Raw genomic sequence first — 20,303 nt, forward strand, 5'->3', positions numbered from 1 at the left:
AGAGTCTAGAAGATATTTCCTTGTTGGAATATGAAGCCTTAAAGCATAGAAAATCAATTTGTGTATGAAACATAATTACCTAAGAAATTTTCTTAAATTCCATATTTCTTCCTTTTATTCATATATCCCACACTAGAGTCACACAAATCCAGAACATTATTTGAAACAAGGGCCGAAACATCTACTGTGAAAATAATACTTCCTAAAAAATGATAAAAATTAAGCCTTGTCAAGTGTTTAAGATGTAAGGTTAGGATAATATCACGAAAGAGACTGGTGTTTTGCTTAAATGTGTCTTTAAAAATGCACATTTCTAAGAAATACGTTTTCAAATCTGTAAAGCATGTTCCCCATTTATTTTTTGTCGTGATTCAGAAATACAAGATATGAAAATTAGGTTACAATTCTGCCACAAAAGCTTCTAAAGTAGCAAACACAGGTTCTATTATATATCAAAATAGCCATATGCACTCATCAGTTTAAAAATGCCTTTAGAGTTGTCACCTCAAGCAAGTGTAAAATATAATAGCTAGTCTCTCCTCTTCAAAAAAACAAATCTGCCATCACTGCTCTGAACTAAACAAGATTTAGTCCAGAATATGGAAGATTATGGTTAGTAGGTATTTTTCAACGCTGAGTCACTAAGAAGTTAAGGAAATGAGAAAGATACAAAACATTTTAGGTCAAAAAGTATGAATAGCTTAAGTGTCCTCAAGTAAGTTAAGACATATTTAAATTGTAATATGATATAATAAAATTAAATATGTTGATACAATTCATTTTTAAAAAATTATTATGGGACTACCTTCTTCTGAAAAGACAAAGACATACAATTCTTTGAATCAAAGCAACTATTATGAAAAAGGTTTTGTCATTTAATATTAGAAATGGTCTGTCAAATTTTTACTTCCAAGAATCAAAAATAAATGGTTTACTGGATCCAAACAGAGACTTATAATGAAACAAATCCAATTTCATGTAAAGGGGCCATCACTAACAGCATTCTTAATTTCTTCTCCTTTCAGCTGTCAAAGTTAAATTTTAAATACATAGAAAAGAACAACACTCTTGACTTTGTTTTGGCAAAAATAAATGAGAATTTTCATACCTTTTTCAATGACATAGGGTCCTTGAGCATACTTTGCAATTTCAATGGCTGAATAACGTTAAACATTAAAATAAATATACTCACAAATACATTATAATAAAATAGTACAACCCAACCTAGTAGAGGCAGGCACATCAGACCTGAAACTCACATAATAAGCTATTGTTGGTCACATACACAGAATCCACCTTTCAACAGAATTATGATTAAACTTCTTCTGTCACAAGTAAGACTTACCCACTTCTGAGCACAATAGAAAGTGTTGAATCAATGTGATCCTTAAAAAAAAAAAAAAGCCAATAGTTTCCCTAACAATCTGCAGTCTGATTCAGTCTTTCTCTTCTCTCCGAGCAAAAAAGAAATCAGTGTAATAAACGGTTTAATAAGAATTGAGCCAAAAAAGATAAAAAGTAGAATTTGCCTTGTAATAGTTTCACGATTTAGATGAAGCCAGGTCACTGTGTGATGCTCCTTAAGTGTCTACAATCACCCATCCAAAAAAAATTTTTTTTCTTTAACATTTTTAAAAGGTAATACGGGGTCTACGCTGGATATTATAAAAAAACATCTCCACAGAGTCTAGGGCAATCCCTGTCATCAAAACGGTTGGTACTTCTTCAGACAAGTGATCAGCCCATGGTGTGACATAAATAAAAACTACAGGAATCTCAAGTCAGGTTTTGCTATCAAGTGCCTTATGGCACCAAGTGTAGGAAGAAAAAAAGGAACACCTCAGTTTTCAAACCTTTTTGTTTACAAAACTGTAGACCTCTGCCATCTCTGACAGATGCTCTATTTCCATGAATCTTGTGCTATAATTCCCTGATGCTATAATTTCCACGAATCTGCTCTCATGCTCGCGCTTCATCTCAGTTGGGGCCATCTCCCTGTTGTGGAACAGGGGCTCTTAGATTTGTTCAGGTAGTAGGTGACCTGGAATGACTGAAGTCTCTCTGAGAATACCTTGAGAAATGTATATTGAAATAACTACTGTAAAATAGTTAATTTAAGAATGCACCATTTTGGACTAGACTTTAATATAGACCATCAGTAGAAGATACCCACATTCAAGAAACACTTATGAGAAAAGAATAAAATTGAGAAACACCCAGCTTTTACTTTGTATCTGTTTTCTGGGAATGAGGAAAATATAGTCATTACTCCCTTTTAGAAGCTGCCCGATATGACTCAACGGAGTTTGCAGACGATGGCTCCTAAAGGCTGAGAGATTCATGAAAACTTTATGGGTTCAACCCACCCCGATAGACTGCAATGAAGTCATCCCAAGCAACTTATATATTAAATAATAATTTCTTCTATCTCTGTCAGTGTTTGAACATGTGTTATTCTCATGTCTTTTAAAAAGACACTGTGGATTAAAGCCATTAAACATCTTACTTTGTAAAAATTAAGTCATTTTAAAGAGTTCAAAAACTCAAGAGTAAAAAAGGTTTGTCAGTGTTCAGATCTTTAATCTCTTGTACAGCTGCTGTTCTCTTCCAAAGCAGTGGTCTTTTCTCACTAAAAGGAACTGGAATGTGGAGATGCATAAGCTCACCGCGTGTGCCAGAGCGCGGGGCTCGGCACAACGAGGGCGCCGCCCTCGGGTCTCAGGTCTGCAGAGCGCATCCGCTGACGGAGCGGCTCACCGGCCTCGCCGCGGATCCGCCAGTGGACAGCGGGCCGCGTCCCGGGAGCAACAGCGCGTCCAGGCCTGCGCTGTGCCAGCGACCACGGCTGGGCTTGCTTAACACGCGGTAGGAGATGTTCTCAAGGTCAGTGGAGTCATGGAAAGAATAGGGCGATCATTTCATTTCAGAAACAAGCGTCTTCAACACCGGGCAGCCCTGTCGTGCCCGCCTCGAGGGCGCCTCCGCAGGAGCCCCCACCCCCACCCCCCAACACCGGCAGAAAACGGAAGGGGGTACATTTCCTAACTTATTTTATAAGGAGGTGGGTCCGTAAAAGTATTGCTTCAGCTGCATATTAAAATGATTATACACCTTGGCCAGATGGACTCTACCTCTGCAGTGCAAGGAAGGTTCAACACAAACACTTATCAGTGTAAGGCGCCACACGGACACAGCAAAGGGGGAACCCACAGGACCATCTCAGGAAAAACCCCAAGCTGAAATATGCTGTCAGCGTTGTGTTTTTGCTGTGCCACATGGCATGTGGGATCTTAGTTCCCCGACCAGGGATCGAACCTGTGCCCCTGCATTGAAAGGGCAGTCTTAACCGCTAGACCACTGGCGAAGTCCCCCTTCAGTCTTTTTTAAAAGCTACATACATGCTACGAGGAGAAAAAGGTCATACTTTCTAACTTTTTCATTTGCTTTAATAAATTCATTAATTAATTTTTAAAGTCAAGGGAAAAAACTGGTCTCTCTTTTCTTTTTTTTATAAAAATATTATAGCAGTCTAAGCAAAATTGGAAAGGAAGACATGGGAAGAATAAGAAACTACAATGGAATGGGTGAGCTTCAGGTCATTATGGCTACTGAAGAAATTGTAAACTTTTAAGCTTCTAAGGTTTTACTTCTCTTCAGAAAATATTTTAGGAGGCTCCCTTTCTCCATGAATGAAAAATGAGACGTGCCCTAAGCATTCAAGTCTAAAGAAGACAAAAAACCATTGTTTTTCCTACTGGAATATATTTATCTCCTTCGTTCCTCGGTATGGTCCTCTCCCATCCCCCACGTAGTTTTATGGGATCAAAGAGAAAGAAACCACAAGTGACCACCAGCATCAGAGTGAGTCATGGACATTATTATGCATTCATACCCCACGGCAATGTGTAAAATGCATCTGGAATAAAACACACTAAGTTAAAAAAGAGAAAAAAAGAAAAGGTCCCAGAAACCCATTTCTGGACATGATTTCTAATGGGAAAAAAAACAGAAGAAACATTTCAATGATCATTCCGGAATCCTGCTCACATGCTGTGAGTTCCCTTACCATCACCTCTCCACCTCGGAGAATCAAGTGGTCTCCTCCGTATTTGCATAGTATTAATAATAGTCTGGAGTTGAACGGCGATCCCCTTGCTTGCAGCCAGGTTTCTGAAGATCACTGGTCCAATCTCACAGATTAGAAAGCAAGACATAAATGTCTGCAAGCCCAAAACTGTGTCCCACTTAGCAGCAAGCTGGTAAATTATTCAGACAGTCTTTTTCCAAGGGGTAAGAATTAGGCAGTTTTGTCTACAGTTTCCAATTTCGCCTTCTGCATCATGCAGCGACGAACGATACTGTCGAAACTTCCAAGGTAAAACAGTGCGATCGTGCGGAAGAGGCCCATGGTGACCACCTGCGAGACAGAGGCCTGTGAGCTCACACGGCGGGACGCACACCCTCCCATCCAGGGGCTTTCAGATACGGCTCTGATACACAGTCCCTAAGACGTATCTCCGATCTGCTCCAAGGATCAGGGTATATAGTGAGAGCTCTGTGATCTGCTCCAAGGATCAGGGTATATAGTGAGAGCTCTGTGATCTGCTCCAAGGATCAGGATATATAGTGAGACTCTGTGATCTGCTCCAAGGATCAGGATATATAGTGAGACTCTGTGATCTGCTCCAAGGATCAGGGTATATAGTGAGAGCTCTGTGATCTGCTCCAAGGATCAGGGTATATAGTCAGAGCTCTGTGATCTGCTCTAAGGATCAGGGTATATAGTGAGAGCTCTGTGATCTGCTCCAAGGATCAGGATATATAGTGAGACTCTGTGATCTGCTCCAAGGATCAGGATATATAGTGAGACTCTGTGATCTGCTCCAAGGATCAGGATATATAGTGAGACTCTGTGATCTGCTCCAAGGATCAGGATATATAGTGAGACTCTGTGATCTGCTCCAAGGATCAGGGTATATAGTCAGAGCTCTGTGATCTGCTCCAAGGATCAGGGTATATAGTCAGAGCTCTGTGATCTGCTCCAAGGATCAGGATATATAGTGAGACTCTGTGATCTGCTCCAAGGATCAGGATATATAGTGAGACTCTGTGATCTGCTCCAAGGATCAGGGTATATAGTGAGAGCTCTGTGATCTGCTCCAAGGATCAGGGTATATAGTGAGAGCTCTGTGATCTGCTCCAAGGATCAGGGTATATAGTGAGAGCTCTGTGATCTGCTCCAAGGATCAGGGTATATAGTGAGAGCTCTGTGATCTGCTCCAAGATCAGGGTATATAGTCAGAGCTTTGTGATCTGCTCCAAGATCAGGGTATATAGTAAGAGCTTCGTATGCACCAGCTCCAAGGATCAGGGTATAGAAAGCTTTGTATGCACTAGCTCCAAGGATCAGGATATATAGTGAGAGCTTTGTACGCACCAGCAGAACAGAGACAGCAGCAGCCATCTGCTCTGTGCCGCTGGACAGCACAGGGCCTGCAGACAGGCGACGACAAATCGTCGTCCAGTTACTGAAACATATGCAACTACACGGAGAACAAAATGGAGATTCTTAGTAGCCTTAGGGTTCTCTGAGCTAGGAAAGATTCAGAGAAGCACCTCCAATATCCAGACTACAATCGAGGCTTCTTGGTTTAAGGTTTATGTACTGATTGTAAAAGGCAGTCCCTATGCCAGGCACTGAGAATGACTAGTGCAAGCTGCCACCAGCTCGCTCCAGACCTGGGCAGACAACCAACTGAAAAAGAGCAATTACTGTCTCAGGGTTAAGAAAGCAATTAACCATACCCATTAATTTTTGCCCTTTCCAGTAAGGGACTCTCACTGTATCACCTGTAAATGCAACTTTTAAAAGGCAGGAAACTACAAAGAGAAACATTTTCAAAGATACAAAGCATCAAAAAATTTGCCTCCCAGGAATTCCCTGGTCCTCCAGTGGTTAGGACTCCGTGCTTTCACTGCTGAGGGCCTGGGTTCGATCCCTGGTCAGGGAACCAAGACCCCACAAGCCATGCAGAAACACCACAAACACTGCCTCCCAAGCAGCACCTGTTTTTCAAGAAGCTACTAGAAGAGGGAAACAGCCAAAGAGAAGGGCATCAACAGAGAAAGGCAACGCCCGGTGACACAAGGAAGCAGGGGGCCCGACACTGAGAAGAGGTGGAGGGTCCCTGGGGTGACTGCAAAGGGGGGCCGGGGTCCCCCAAGTGCCAGACTCGGGGGCGGCAGCCAGTCCTGACGGCAGGTCAGGAGGCTCCACAAGGAAGTCCTTCCAGAAGGTGAAGCTGACACAGTACCTGATATTTCTAAGAGGAGATGAACACAATCATTATGAATAATACCTAGTAAAAGGCCAGCTACCCTTTCATTTCAGGGAAGAATAAAAAAGACTGTACGAGAAAGGAGAATGGGTTGTGTGTATTACACAGCTCAGCTGTGAACAGCATTGAAAGAGCCCTAATGATGGCTACTTCAGTGCAGTCTAACCAAAATCACAGTATCACTAAAAAGGGAGAATAAGAGTTGGGGGAGGGGTAGGTGTGAGCAAGGAGAGAAGGGTAAGAAAGGGGAGCTCCGTGTGCACCCTTCAGCAGGATATCAACCTGATCCAGAACCAAGAAATCAGCTAAAAGCCTCCATGGAAGTGTCTGCTCCAGAGATAAGGAGGTAAAGGTCAGAGCCCGACTGCTTCTGAGAAGGGTGAACGGGGGATATGGGATGAGGGTGTGCTGTTTTTCATATCAAGTCTCAAAAATGACCTCATTCTCTCAAGTAGGCAGAAGGATAATTTTGAAAAGTGTAAAAACCAAAGTGAAGCTGGAAAAGGCAAACTCTGGAGGACAGTGAAACCCTCAGTGGTTGCCAGGGTTTCAGAAATAGGTGGACCCAAGGGAATATTCAGAGCTTCCAGTGGCCCTAGTGGTAAAGAGCCCACCTGCCAATGCAGAAGATGTAAGAGACGTGGGTTTGGTCCCTGGGTCAGGAGGATCCCCTGGAGGAGGGCATGGCAGCCCACTCCAGCATCCTTGCTGGGATAATCCCATGGACAGAGGAGCCTGGCAGGTGACAGTCCACAGGTTCAAAAAGAGTCGATCACGACTGAAGTGACTTAGCATGCACAGTGCACTATTCAGGGCAGTGAATTATCTGTAGGACACTTTAATGCTGGATATGGGTCACTCTATAGTCGTCAGAACTCACAGGATGGATGGATGACACCATGAATAAATCCCAAGGCGAACTGTGGACTTTGGGTAGTAATAATGGATCTACACTAGCTCATTAGTTGTAACAGAGAGTCTGGAGGGAGTGGAGAGCAGGTCTGTGGGAATTCACTGGGTTCTACTCACATTCTCTACAAACATCTAAAAGAAATTTAGTGACTGCTCTTTTTGTTGTTGTTGGCCAAACCCCGAGGCACGCGGGGTCTCGGTTCCCTGAGCAGGGGTTGACTCTGCACGCCCCTGGGCGACAGTGGACTCAACCACTGGACGCCCCGGGGCTTCCGAGGGTCTCCCCCTGGGAGAAGCAGAGCGAGAAGGAAGCCTCTCCCTACCCGACTCACCGGGACTTTCCAGGGTGAATGAGGCTACATCGCTCTGCCATAAACCGCCCCCGAGGGGCTGCCCAGCCCCCATCTCCCCTCCGTCACCCGCCTCGGTCTTTCCAGAGCGATCCCTCTGTGAAAACCCTCATCACGCGGCGCTGCACTCTCTCATCAGTCTCCTCAGTCTCTCCCACCAGACTGCAAGCCTCATGGCGTCCAGAGGCTGCAGCCTTACCTCTGATTCTCCAACAGCGGACACAGCAGCAGGCTCATCGAGGAGCAGCTAATTTTTATGTCTCTTCCGGATGAGCTGTAATTGCCGTGAGTGCAGGGACTGCATCGCACCCTTGACTTACCTCCCTGAGCTTCTGTGGTCTGACTCACTGGACAGTTTCTGGTCTGATATCCTGGGACTTTCAGGCAAGACCACCTCTAACCCCTAGAGACTCCCCAGGATTCCCAGGTGGCCCTAGTGGTAAAGAACCTGCTTCCCAGTGCAGGAGACTTAAGAGACCCATGTTTGAACCCTGGGTGGGGAAGATTCCCTGGAGAAGGAAATGGCAACCCACTCGAGTATTACTGTGTGGAGAATCCCATGGACATCCCATAGACAATCCCAGAGGAGCCTGGCTGGCTACAGCCCATAGGGACAAAGAGTTGGACATGACTGAAGCAACTTACCATGCGCGCACCCCCTAAAGACAAAGATTTCCATTTTTCAATTCCAGAAGAGGAGGCATTCTCAGAGGAAAACCAGATTAACACCCTAATAGCAGAGCAGACGCTTTCTCTCTACACCTGCAGCCCCACGTGGAAGACTTCTTCCCAGTCTAAATTCCTCACGTTACATCTTTAACCTGGCTTCCCTGGTGGCTCAGACAGTAAAGAATCCGCCTGCCACCCAGGAGACGTGGGTTCCATCCCTGGGTCAGGAAGATCCCCTAGGGGAGGGCATGGCGACCCACTCTAGTGTTAATGGAGAAGCCCACAGACAAAGGGACCTGGCGGGCTGTGACTTAGTGACTAAACAACTTTAAAATATTTCCTGTTTACTTCTCCCGGGTAGAGGAAGAAAAAAGCTGATACTTCAGGAACAACTCTTCACACCCTCAGGTAAAGCTGCCATGTCTCCCTTCAGCCTTTGCCCACTGAGGTTCAGTGAAAGGCCCGGCTGTCTGTCTGGGTGTCCGTCTGTCCTGAGGCTCGGGCACGGCTCACCTGCTGGAGCCCTTCCATGATGGACGTTACTGGAGCCATTCCACAGGTCAGCGATGAGAGCATGTACCCGTCGGATCCGATGGAACTGTTGAAATTTCCTTGCTGAAACAGAAAGAAAGGAAAGAGGCAGTGGTATCATCATGGAAAGCAATCAGCTCAGCACACCAGAAAGGATGACCCGTGTCCGTCCACGTCAGGGGGAGGAACGGTCACGGGCACACGCGTGAGCTCGGGGATGAACGTGGCCGTGGCAGGCTGGGGTGGCTGGATGGAGGCTTCTCAAAATGTGGGCCACAGACTCTGAGTGTCGGGAGACCCTCCCCAAAGACAAAATCACAGTCATGCCAACACTGAGACACTAATTGCCTATTTTCACCCGTGGCACGAGCACTGATGGGAAATGCCGCTGTCTGGTTAGCACGGACCACAGTGGGGGCGCCTCCCCACTGTCCCCAACACTTACAATGGTCAGTAAACACAGGAAGAAAACAAATTGTTCAATCTCCAAGAAAAATTTTAAAGGTCAGTTTTGCTTAAAACTGCACTTGTTAAGCAGTAAAATGAATCGTTTTGTTCAATCTCGACCCTGGAGGACATCTTTTTTCTGATTTTTTTTTTTTTTAATTGGAGTAATGCACTGTGAAGAAGGCTGAGCGCCGAGGAATCGACGCTTCTGAACTGTGGTGTTGGAGGAGACTCTTGAGAGTCCCTTGGACTGCAAGGAGAGCCAACCAGTCCATTCTGAAGGAGATCAGCCCTGGGATTTCTTTGGAAGGAATGATGCTAAAGCTGAAACTCCAGTACTTTGGCCACCTCATGTGAAGAGTTGACTCATTGGAAAAGACTCTGATGCTGGGAGGGATTGGGGGCAGGAGGAGAAGGGGACGATAGAGGATGAGATGGTGGATGGCATCACCGACTCAATGGACCTGAGTCTGTCGGACACGACCGAGCTACTGAACTGAACTGAACTGATTAATAGTTGCTTCACGACGACAACTGCTGTGCAGCCAGCGGCTCAGTCACACGCAGGCACACCCCCTCCGCCACTGGGTCTCCTTCCCATTTAGGTCCCCACAGAAAACTCAGCCAGAAACAGAAAAACAAGTATCGCATATTAACACATCCATGTGGAATCTAGAGAAATGGTACAGATGAACGTATTTACAAAGCAGAAATAGAGACAGGTGTAGGGAACAAACTATAGACAACCGCGGGAGAAAGGAGGCGTGGGACCTACCGGGACGTCAGGACTGACGTGCGCACCCTACGGTGAGTCAACAGACCACCAACGGGGGCCCACTGCACAGCACAGGAAGCGGCTGGCACTCGGGGACGCGTCTTCCTACTGTTCTGCACGACGAAGAGCCTCACACGGGCGCCCCCTCGCGCTCTGCGCCGGCGGGAGGGCACGGACGCCTCGCGGGCGAGCCCTGCGCCCGCTGCGCGGGTCAGGCAGGGTCCCGCTGCTTCCGCGGACCGTGTCCACAGCAAGAACCAGGCCTGACCATCTGTGGTCATCCAGACGGGGGGATGGAAGATTCCTAGCAGGAAATGCATGGAACGACTGTCGCTTCACGAAAAGCGGGCAGCTTTTGTAGTCCGTGTGCAAATCTGAGCCAGAATTGGGAAGAACGTGTGTCTGCCATTTTGAGGCTGTCACCTTCTCAGTTACAGAAAGACTTCTATCGTAAGATCAGCAGTGATATGAATGAATGCGATTTTTTGGGGTAACTCAGGGAATTCATATTTTCCCAAGGATGAATACATAAAGTTACAAAATCATGAATGGGTACAAAACAGTGCAAGGCAGACTGATGGGCTGTCACAGAATAGAGAACAAAGAGTTCACTGCTGCTGCTGCTGCTAAGTCGCTTCAGTCGTGTCCGACTCTGTGCGACCCCATAGATGGCAGCCCACCAGGCTCCCCTGTCCCTGGGATTCTCCAGGCAAGAGGACTGAAGTGGGGTGCCATCGCCTTCTCCGGAGTTCACTGCTAGAATTTCCAATTTCACATTGCGACTAACCTTTGAGAAACCACGATTCATCTAGTTTAGGTTTTTATATTAAAAAAAGAGGAATGTCCACAATGATCTGAAAAGCCCACAGAGTCTCCCTTCCTTTTCCAGTCTTTGCACGGCCAGCCTCGCTTCGCACCCTTCATGCAGAATGATCTGACAGACGGCATGCGGGAGCAGCTACAGGGCAGCTGCTCTCAGTCAGCACAGACACTAAAGAGGCTGGGGGACGAGAAACAATGCCCCCCTTCCCCCTAAGTTTTATTTTGAAAAATACTTTTTGTTATAAAAATGTTACAGTAAAATACACTGAATTTATCATTGTCATTTTAAATGAATAAATCCTTTTTAAATGATACAGTTTCACTTTCTGATGTAGCAAATATTGATAAGGATAAGCCATGGAACCAAAAGTTCTCTGGGGCTGTGGACAAGTTTAGGGTGGAAAGTGCTCAAGAGATGAAAGAAGCGTGAGAACCTCCAGATTAAAGGAATCCTGCCAAAATACAAAGAGCTGCTTCGAATCATTAAAAACATGGAGTGTGTTTGCTTTGACTTGAGATAAGCAGGAAAAACAAAGTCCACCCAATCCACTGGTGCCATCTTCCTACGCCTTTGAACACAATCAGGGCAAAGTCCTTCCCACGTCCGCAGCTGTTTTAATAGCCTTCAAGGCTTCCTGTATTCTGCTGGGTTCGGCCTGAACATGCAACGGACGTTCCTTCAAGGCCAAGGTCCAGCCAGCCGACACTTCTCATTCGGATCATCCCCAAGTTTCCTAAATCCAATGTGGGCCTAAGGATTACATGTACGTTTATATGTCCCCTGGACATGTGTATTTTTCTGCATGTGGGTTAACAGGAACGCTGCCAAAAAGCTTGTGGCCCACACGTCATCCTACAGAACAGTACCTGGTTTCGAGAAAGACCGTTCTGGACTCTGAATAAACTCTGGAAAGTGGAGGGCCACCAGGATGATGGCCGAGGGGGCGGGCAGCACTTTCTTGTTAGTAAACATTTGGGGAAATTATACCAGGAAGCAGGAAAGGGAAAGGAAAATCCTTAAACCAGTGCGGCAGTAAGACACCTAAAAAAATATCTAGAACTGAAAATACTGTGGCAGAGGAGGAAGATGACAACACGCCAGACACAGTCTATAACCGCTTACGCATCACAGGCAAATCTCGGTTTCCTTTCAAAGAACTAAGGCTCTCAGCCTGCTCAACCTGCTCCTGAGATTAAGAGACACAACCATGCGACTTCCCTGGTGGCCCGGTAAGAACCCGCCTGCCAGTGCAGGGGCCACAGCTTCGATCTCTGGTCCGGGACGATCCCACGTGCTGCAGAGCAACTAAGCCGGTGTGCCAACAACTGCTGAGCCCAGACTCCAGAGCCGGGACCACAGCGACGGAAGCCAGGGCGCCTGGAGCATCCACGCTCCTCAGCAGAGAAGCTGCCGCAGTGAGACGCCTCTGCAGCACGAGGAAGAGGAGCCTCCGCTTGCCACTACCAGGGAAAGCCCGCATGCACCAACTGAGACCCAGTGCAACCAAAAGTAAAATTCAAAAACAAAAAGAGATATAACGAGTTTCCAGAACTTATTAACATGGAATTAACCAGGGAAGAAAAGGACAGTCTATGATATTAGATATGATGAATTTAACGTACACACACACACAAATGCTAGTAATTTTACATTTTGAAAAAAAACCCTGGGACAAATACCTTTTTGGAAATACAGCACTGTAACCATTCACAAGGGAACAAGGGTTTTACTTACTACAGCGTCTTTAACAATTTGTTTGGCCACTTGTTCTGGTTTGCAGACAGATGTGGTCTCTGAAATAAGACGTGTCTCTAAAGGCTAAAAAGGTGAAAAAAAAATAGACATTATCAATACCGTTACTACCCACTACATTAAAAAGTAAATAATTTTGACAGTCCTCCTCCCCTAATTTATACATAATTCTAGTTTTCTACCTTTAAACGGATTCCTATTTTTAGAACTAAGTCCATCTGGATTCCAGATCAGTTTCTACCTGGTTACTGTGTACAATTCAGCCCCTCAGTGCCCCAGTTACTCTGTGGGACAAGAGTCCTAATTCCAGTGAGAACCATCAGAGCTTCATTTAAAATATGAAAAAAAAAAAGACCCTGCTTTGTCTTTTTTATTTTTAAATCTTTGGAGCAACATGCAACCCATGTGCTCAAAAATTCTTCAGAAGGGAGTTTCAGTTAGAAGTTTCAAAACTTAAGCCTTAAATGGTATGAAACGATTAATTTTATTTACCATGTGGGCTTGAAAAAATAAAATAAAAACCAGAACATATTTCCTTAAGATAGAAAAGTGGAGAGCTCATAAAAGCCAAGTGTTTCTTGATGAACCTGAATTAAGAGAAAAGTCCTTTGGAAGGTGCCACCACTCTCCCGCGTCCCCAGGCCGGCACGACCGCGTGTGGCCAGACCCCGGCAGAGGTAAAGGCTCTGTGCGCCCTCTACAGGGCTCACGGAGCAAGGCTGCAGCTCATCTGCCCACAGAAGTCAGCCCAACATCTTAGCCAAGGAAAAACAAAAAGCAATTTAACATCAAAATCAAATCTTCATGGGGAAACCACCACCTGTTGTCAGCTCTGGCTTCTACCTAGAAGACCACTTATCAAATGTTGCAAATCTGCCTAGCAGATGTCCCTTATTTTAAAACAGGGCATTCACGTTAACTTTATTTCTTTGAAATAGTAGTCATTTTAGGAAGCAGAGTCAAAAAGAAATGAATAGGGGGAAAGGCTTCTAAACCATACACATCTTTCTGAAAACATACAGCCATGGGGCGTCAGTGCCAGTTTTGATGAGGTGCAGATTCACACTTAGTGAGAATCACTACAACAGAGAAGAAGACCAGAAACGACAAGTTCCAGAGGGGAAGTTCGGACTGATCCCTTCTTCCCCCCTTTGCTTGCTCAGAGAGTGCCTACTACGTGTCAAGGCAGGTTCACACGAGCAAAGCACAGAGCCTGCTTTCAGCTCGGGATGACTGACAGTCACTGTATTACTGTTTAAGTCCAGAGGCGGGAAAACACAGCGGAGAATAAGGCCAGGGCGGAGGATGGTGAGCGTCCCGCGGGAGGGACGCTAAGACACAGCACGTCAGGGGAGTCCTCTCCAGGATGACAGCCACACGGAGATGAAAAGAAGCACAGGAGGAAGATCCACTCGGACACCCGGAGAGAGGGTGGCCAGAGTGCAGCCCACACGTGGGGTCGGCCGGCAGGCGCAGGGGGCGGACGGAGCCCCGGCGCGGGAGGCCTGGAAGAGGAGAAATCGTGGAGGGCGGGTGGCCGAGGCCTAGACGGGGCCCCAAACGGCTCAAGGCCCCTGGCTTCTTCTCCCAGCATGCTGGGAGCCTGGGGAGCCGCACACGCAGAGTGCCATCAACACCAACATACGGCATTTAATTCTAACTTCAAATTAAATAAAGTGAGACATTCCGTGTCTCGGTCCCACTAGCTGCATGGCAAGTGTTTAACAGCCACGATGTGACTGCATTATAGAGCTGCGGACGTAGATCATTTCCACCATTCCGGAACATTTTATTAGACCATGCTGCACAAGAGTTTTTGATCTTTTGTGGTTTTGGATTTTTTTTTTTTTTAAGTTTTGCTTTTTGGCTTTTTTGCACAGGGGAGTGACAAGAGCTGACCTGTCCTTTACAAGGATCACCAGCTATGCCACGAAAAAGACTCCAGCGGGGCAAGAGCCAGGAGCAGGCGGGCCAAGTTGAAGACCTTTAGAACAGTTCAGGAGAAAATATCGGTGACTCACACTGCTGGGATGGTAGTGACATCTGCAGTTTAAAAAAAAAGGTCAGACTGGGGATAGGTCCTGAGAGCAGAGCCCAGGGTGGTGTGAGAGGAGGCATCGAGGCTGGCTTCAGGGTTTCCAGCCTGAGCAGCTGTGGGAATGGTGGGCACCAGAAATGAGATGGAAAATCCTAAGCAGGAACGAGAGGGAATTAAAGTGCCGTTTTGAAATGTTACATCTGAGGCGCCCATTAGACCTCCAGGCAGAGACAATGGATTAACAACCACTTCAAGTCCTTAAATGAAATTAAGTCCAGAGGAGAAAATATTATCAGTAAAGAGTATTATGTGTCATGCTAAGTCAGTAAGTCATGTCGGACTCTTGGTGACCCTGTGGACTGTAGCCCGCCAGGCTCCTCTGTCCATGGAATTCTCCCCCACCCAGGGATTGAACCCGTGTCTCTTAGGTCTCCTGCATCGGCAGGCCAGTTCTTACCACTGGTGTCACCAGGGAAGCCGAAGACTATTAACTTGTTAGTTAAAACTACAAGCCACACTCTCCATCAGAAAGAAAGCGCTGTATTCATTACGTCAAGCCTGAAGACTTAGCAATAACGGCCTTTGAAAACAGGGTCAAACCAGGACTTTCCTCCTGGTCCAGTGGGTAGGACTCAACGCTTCCACGGCGGGGGCCTGGGTTCAATCCCTAGTTTGGGAACTAAGATTCCCACAAACTGTGTGGCACTGCCAAAAAGTAACAAAGAAAATAGGGCTATAGCCCCCAAGATTTCAAATCAAAGTTCCAGAAAGTTCTGAGGCCTCTTGCAAGCACGTAAGTTGAAAGAAGCTCAATTTTCTGACGAAAATGCCTGCAAGCTGAAAGGCGGAAAGACAGAAAACAGGAAAAGGGGTTTCCAACGTTCAAGACTAGAAACGGGGCACAGAGAGGCATACTCACCTTGGTTTGGTTTTCTTTTGCAAACCCAGGGGTGTCTGTGTCTGGTGGGTAGGCAACTGTGACATACACATTGTAAGGCTTCACCTGCGTTTCAGAGACAACATCAGGAACTTTAGTAAAACAAGACACACTTTCGCACCCTCCCTTATCAACCCACACTGGCTGCCAGGCAGACATTCCGCACGTGGCCCTGATTTTCTCAAAAGGTAGTGAGACCAACAGGCTGGTTCTGTAGAGGAGCGGTGTGTATGTGTGCAGTCATGCTGACCCCTTGCGACCCCGTGGACTGCAGTCCTGCCAGGCTCCTCTGTCCGTGGGATTCTCCAGGCAAGAGTACGGGAGGGGGTTGCCATTTCCTTCTCCAGGGGATCTTTCTGACCCAGGGATAGAACCTGTATCTCTGGTGTCTCCTGCATTGTAGGCGGGTTCTTTCCCTGCTGAGACACCAGAGAAGCCCCTACCACTGGCTGAATCAGGAAACTCTTGGCCCTGAAGATCATTTAGAAATAAAGTTAAAGAGCTCACCCGAGCCTCTATTCCAGAAATCAGCTGGCCCTGAGCTACAGAGGTTCGCTAGCCTCCTTCTAAGGTTCTTTCGCTCCCACTGACCAGGGCCTGGAAGCTGCCGTGAGGACAGCAAACGGTGCTAAAAGGAAGCCTGCTGGTCCCCAAACCCCGACCCCCACCCCAAGCACTCAGCACGGCAGCCACGGCCACGGGCAAGTCTGTCCCTCGGCCATCTGGCTGCAAAGCTGCTCTCCTTCACGGTGCTTCTCAAACTGCTGCTCTGCTCATCTCACCTACGATACAGGCTGAGACCATTCAAACCCCTCCCCTCTGCCCCAGAGCCGGGTGGAGAGTGACCCCATCCCGAGAGTCTGCTGGCCCAGGAGTCCCCAGCACCAGGGAGGGCTCAGGGCTCTCCTCTTCAGCAAACATGGTGCTCCTCGGGGCTTTCCCCAGGTCAGACCAGGACCACCTCACCCGCATCTAAACGCGGAAACTCCTTCCCAGCTCCTCTTCCGGCACCCCTGCCCAACCTTGAACAGGATCCCAGGCTTGGTTCCCTCTCTAACGCGTCTCCCCCCTGGAATCTCTCCACTCAGAACACACCGATGACCCCTAAGGTCGTCCTGCCGCCCGGCTGGGACACAGCGCCCCATGGACCCCTGCTGCACACCCCTGCGGCTCAGTGATGCTAAGCGGGGTGATTCAAACCTTCGGAACCTTGGCCACGACTCTGCTTGCTCCTGGCTCACTGCTGAGTCCCACGGGAACACCAAGGGGACCCAGACAGGCACTGGACCTGTGGGAGGCCCTGCGCGTTTCAAGGAGGCCCACAGGTGAGTCACGTGACACCTCGGAGCACTCTGGGGTCCTGTCTAACATCCAGCCTTTTCTCCCCGCTTCCCTTCGAGATGCAGTCCTGGAGGCCGAGGAAGGAGCTGCAGGGGCAGGGGAGCTGAAGCCCTCAGCCTGGGAGGGGCAGTAGCAAGGGACGCGGTCCCCACCGGCTGGGCCCCGGACCCCCAGGCGTGAGACACACTGGCTCAGCGTCACGGGGTGGGCAGCCCCAAGGCCCAGCTCATAACGGCTCTGGACTCGGGCCAGGCAGGGAGGCTGATGAGCAAGCAATTTCTCTTCCACTTGTTTTCATGATAGCGACTTTAGAAAGTGCCTCCCACGGCCTTGCCCTTCGCTGGGCACAGACAGGAGAAAACACCACTGCCATTAAAACACAAAAGTCAGTAAGCGGGAATCAGACAGCCCACCCGAAGCCTGAAGCTGGCGGCTCGGACATGGCCGCTGCAGAGATAGTGCTCCTGTCCCCCACGACGGGCCAGGACGGTGGGGCTGTAAGCTCCATGGCAGGATGTCAGAGCAGTGTTTCTCCAACTCAAGGTTATGGTTGAGCTGCCAAAAGAGCTTACCGCTTTTCAGAACAGCTTTTTCCCAGGGGTGGGGTTGGGAGAAACCAGTCCAACCCCTTTCTGAGTACTGGTATCCTCGGTATAATCCTGGAGCCAGATAATCCTCTCAGCCTATGGCTGGATACCTCCAGTGGCTACGAACTTAACCACTGTATTTATTTATTCTAATGTCTGTTTATTTATTTGGCTGTGCCAAATCTCAGGGCTTCCATGGGGACTCAGACAGTAAAGAATCCGCCTGCAATGCAGGAGCGGAGAAGGCAATGGCACCCCACTCCAGTACTCTTGCCTGGAAAATCCATGGATGGAGGAGTCTGGTAGGCTGCCGTCCGTGGGGTCGTTAAGAGTCAGACACGACTGAGTGACTTCACGTTCACTTTTCACTTTCATTCATTGGAGAAGGAAATGGCAACCCACTCCAGTGTTCTTGCCTGGAGAATCCCAGGGATGGGGGGAGCCTGGTGGGCTGCCGTCTATGGGGTCACACAGAGTCGGACACGACTGAAGCGACGCAGCAGCAGCAGCAGCAGCAGCAGCAGCAATGCAGGAGACCTGGGTTTGGTCACTTGGTTGGGAAGATCCCCTGGAGAAGGGAATGGCGACTCACTCTAGTGTTCTTGCCTGGAAAGTCCCATGGGCAGAGGAGCCTGGCGGGCTAGGGTCCGTGGGGTTGCAAAGAGTCGGACCCGACTGAGAGACAAACACACTTTCCCCTACACTGGGAGCTCTGAGTCTTAGCCACTGGGCCACCAGGGAAGTCCCCATTGTATCTATTTATCCAACAAATGAAAGTGAGACAGTTAGATAGCATCACTGACTCAATGGACGTGAGTCGGTGAGCAAACTCCAGGAGACCATGGAGGACAAGAGACCCTGGCGCATCGAGACAGTGGGGTCGCAAGAGCTGGACACAACTGAGCGACTGAACAACAGCAACAACCCAGCAGATACTTGCTGCATGGTTTCTACGCCCTCATGGAGCTTACAGGCACTGGAAACTCCTGGTTAAATAGTCTGTTAAAATCTAAATAAACTAACTCTGGTTGTGGTTTAGTCACTCAGTCGTGTCCGACTCTTTGCGAACCCCTGGACTGTAGCCCACCAGGCTCTGCTGTCCATGGGATTCTCCAGGCAAGAACACTGGAGACGGTAGCCATCTCCTCCTCCAAGGGATCTTCCCGATCCAGGATCAAACCCAGGTCTCCTGTGCTGGAGGTGATGTCCTGCACTGCAGGCAGATTCTTTACCATCTGAGCCACCAGGGATCAGATCAGATCAGTCGCTCAGTCGTGTCCGACTCTTTGCAACCCCATGAATTGCAGCACACCAGGCCTCCCTGTCCATCACCAACTCCCGGAGTTCACTCAGACTCACGTCCATCGAGTCAGTGATGCCATCCAGCCATCTCATCCTCTGTCATCCCCTTCTCCTCCTGCCCCCAATCCCTCCCAGCATCAGAGTCTTTTCCAATGAGTCAACTCTTCGCATGAGGTGGCCAAAGTACTGGAGTTTCAGCTTCAGCATCATTCCTTCCAAAGAAATCCCAGGGCTGATCTCCTTCAGAATGGACTGGTTGGATCCACCAGGGAAGCCCCCCAAAATTAACACTGCACCTTGATTTAATTAACTACAGTAAGTCCCCTACATACGGATGAGCTGCGCTCTAAGCGAGTTCGCTTAAATGCAATTTGTTCCTAAGTCCCACGATGTTAGCCCAGGTACCCAACCAACACAATCGGCTATGCAGTGCTGTACTGTAATAGGTATATAATAGTTTTCAAAAATTATACATAAAAAAATAAAACACTTTAAATCTAACAGTACAGTACCTTGAAAAGTACTGAAGTGCAGTACAACAGCTGGCTTACAGGGGCTGGCACCGTGTGAACCGCAAGGAGCGTCTCTGACTGGATGGGGGAGAAGGGGCAGGAGACGGCAGAGCTGAAGGATCATCAGCAGGAGGGGACAGAGGGCCAGGGACAGCCTCGCTCACGACGTGCGGACCAGACGCACCAAAGGCACGTTTGCGTCTCTGAAAGTTCACGGCTTGAAGGTGCACGTGTAGGGGACACATCAACCCCCCGACCCCGGCAGGAAAGGAAACGCGGGTGCTGTGGCCTCACTGGTTCTTGCTAAGACAGTGCTGACCCCTCAGGACCACTTCTGCGAAAAATTTAAGCCAGGACCGCACTGATTCTCTGTTGCAGACCGTTAGCCACTGTCTGCATCTCCCTGGTCCTGCTGACCAACTCCTCTCTCCCCTCCAAGGTCTGCCTGGTCCCACCCTACCATCATTTCCTCCCTTCCACCTGGCCTCAGTCTCAGAGATGCCCGCTTACTCAGGACCCAATTCATTACCCAAACAATTTCACCTAAAGGCGCGCTGTTTCTCATCCCATCAAAGCAAGACAAGGGCAGAGAGCAGGGAGGAGCCTTCTGGGGTCCGGGGTGCAGACCCTGCCTCCAGTGCAAGGTCTCAGTCCCATCCCTGCTCGGGCAACTTCGATCCCTCATGTCTCGGGCCAATGAGCCCGAGCTGCAGCCACTGAGCCTGTGGGCTGCAACCAGAGAGCCCTCCACGAAGCCTGAGCTGCAGCCACTGAGCCTGTGGGCTGCAACCAGAGAGCCCTCGTGCCACAACTAAGAACCGACACAGCCAAACAAAGTAACAAACAACCATTAAAAAGAAAAGCGAAGACGGAGACCCGGGAGCTGGAAAAAGCACTAGAGCTGCTGACAGTGAAGCTCAGAACTTAAGCTTCAGCTTCTTTCTGAGCAGGAAAAGATGAGGGAGGGGGTGGGGGTGATGGGGAGCAGG

The 20,303-nt window shown here is 48.3% G+C and overlaps 1 protein-coding gene across 2 annotated transcripts in view; it reads right to left on the bottom strand.

Moving 5' to 3' along the window:
• Positions 1-337: 337 nt before the first annotated feature.
• Positions 338-20,303, bottom strand: part of KDSR (3-ketodihydrosphingosine reductase) — a 42,112-nt gene continuing 22,146 nt past the window's right edge. For both annotated transcript variants that reach the window (XM_061400382.1, XM_061400381.1), the window contains 4 exons: positions 15,555-15,638; positions 12,580-12,663; positions 8,783-8,884; positions 338-4,417 (listed from right to left, as the gene is read on the bottom strand). In XM_061400382.1, the coding sequence (XP_061256366.1) occupies positions 4,298-4,417; positions 8,783-8,884; positions 12,580-12,663; positions 15,555-15,638 (390 nt within the window). In that variant the 3' untranslated portion in view covers positions 338-4,297. The remainder of the gene's footprint in view (positions 4,418-8,782; positions 8,885-12,579; positions 12,664-15,554; positions 15,639-20,303) is intronic.

Source organism: Bos javanicus, chromosome 24 (genome assembly GCF_032452875.1).
Source record: "Bos javanicus breed banteng chromosome 24, ARS-OSU_banteng_1.0, whole genome shotgun sequence".
NCBI lineage: Eukaryota > Metazoa > Chordata > Mammalia > Artiodactyla > Bovidae > Bos > Bos javanicus.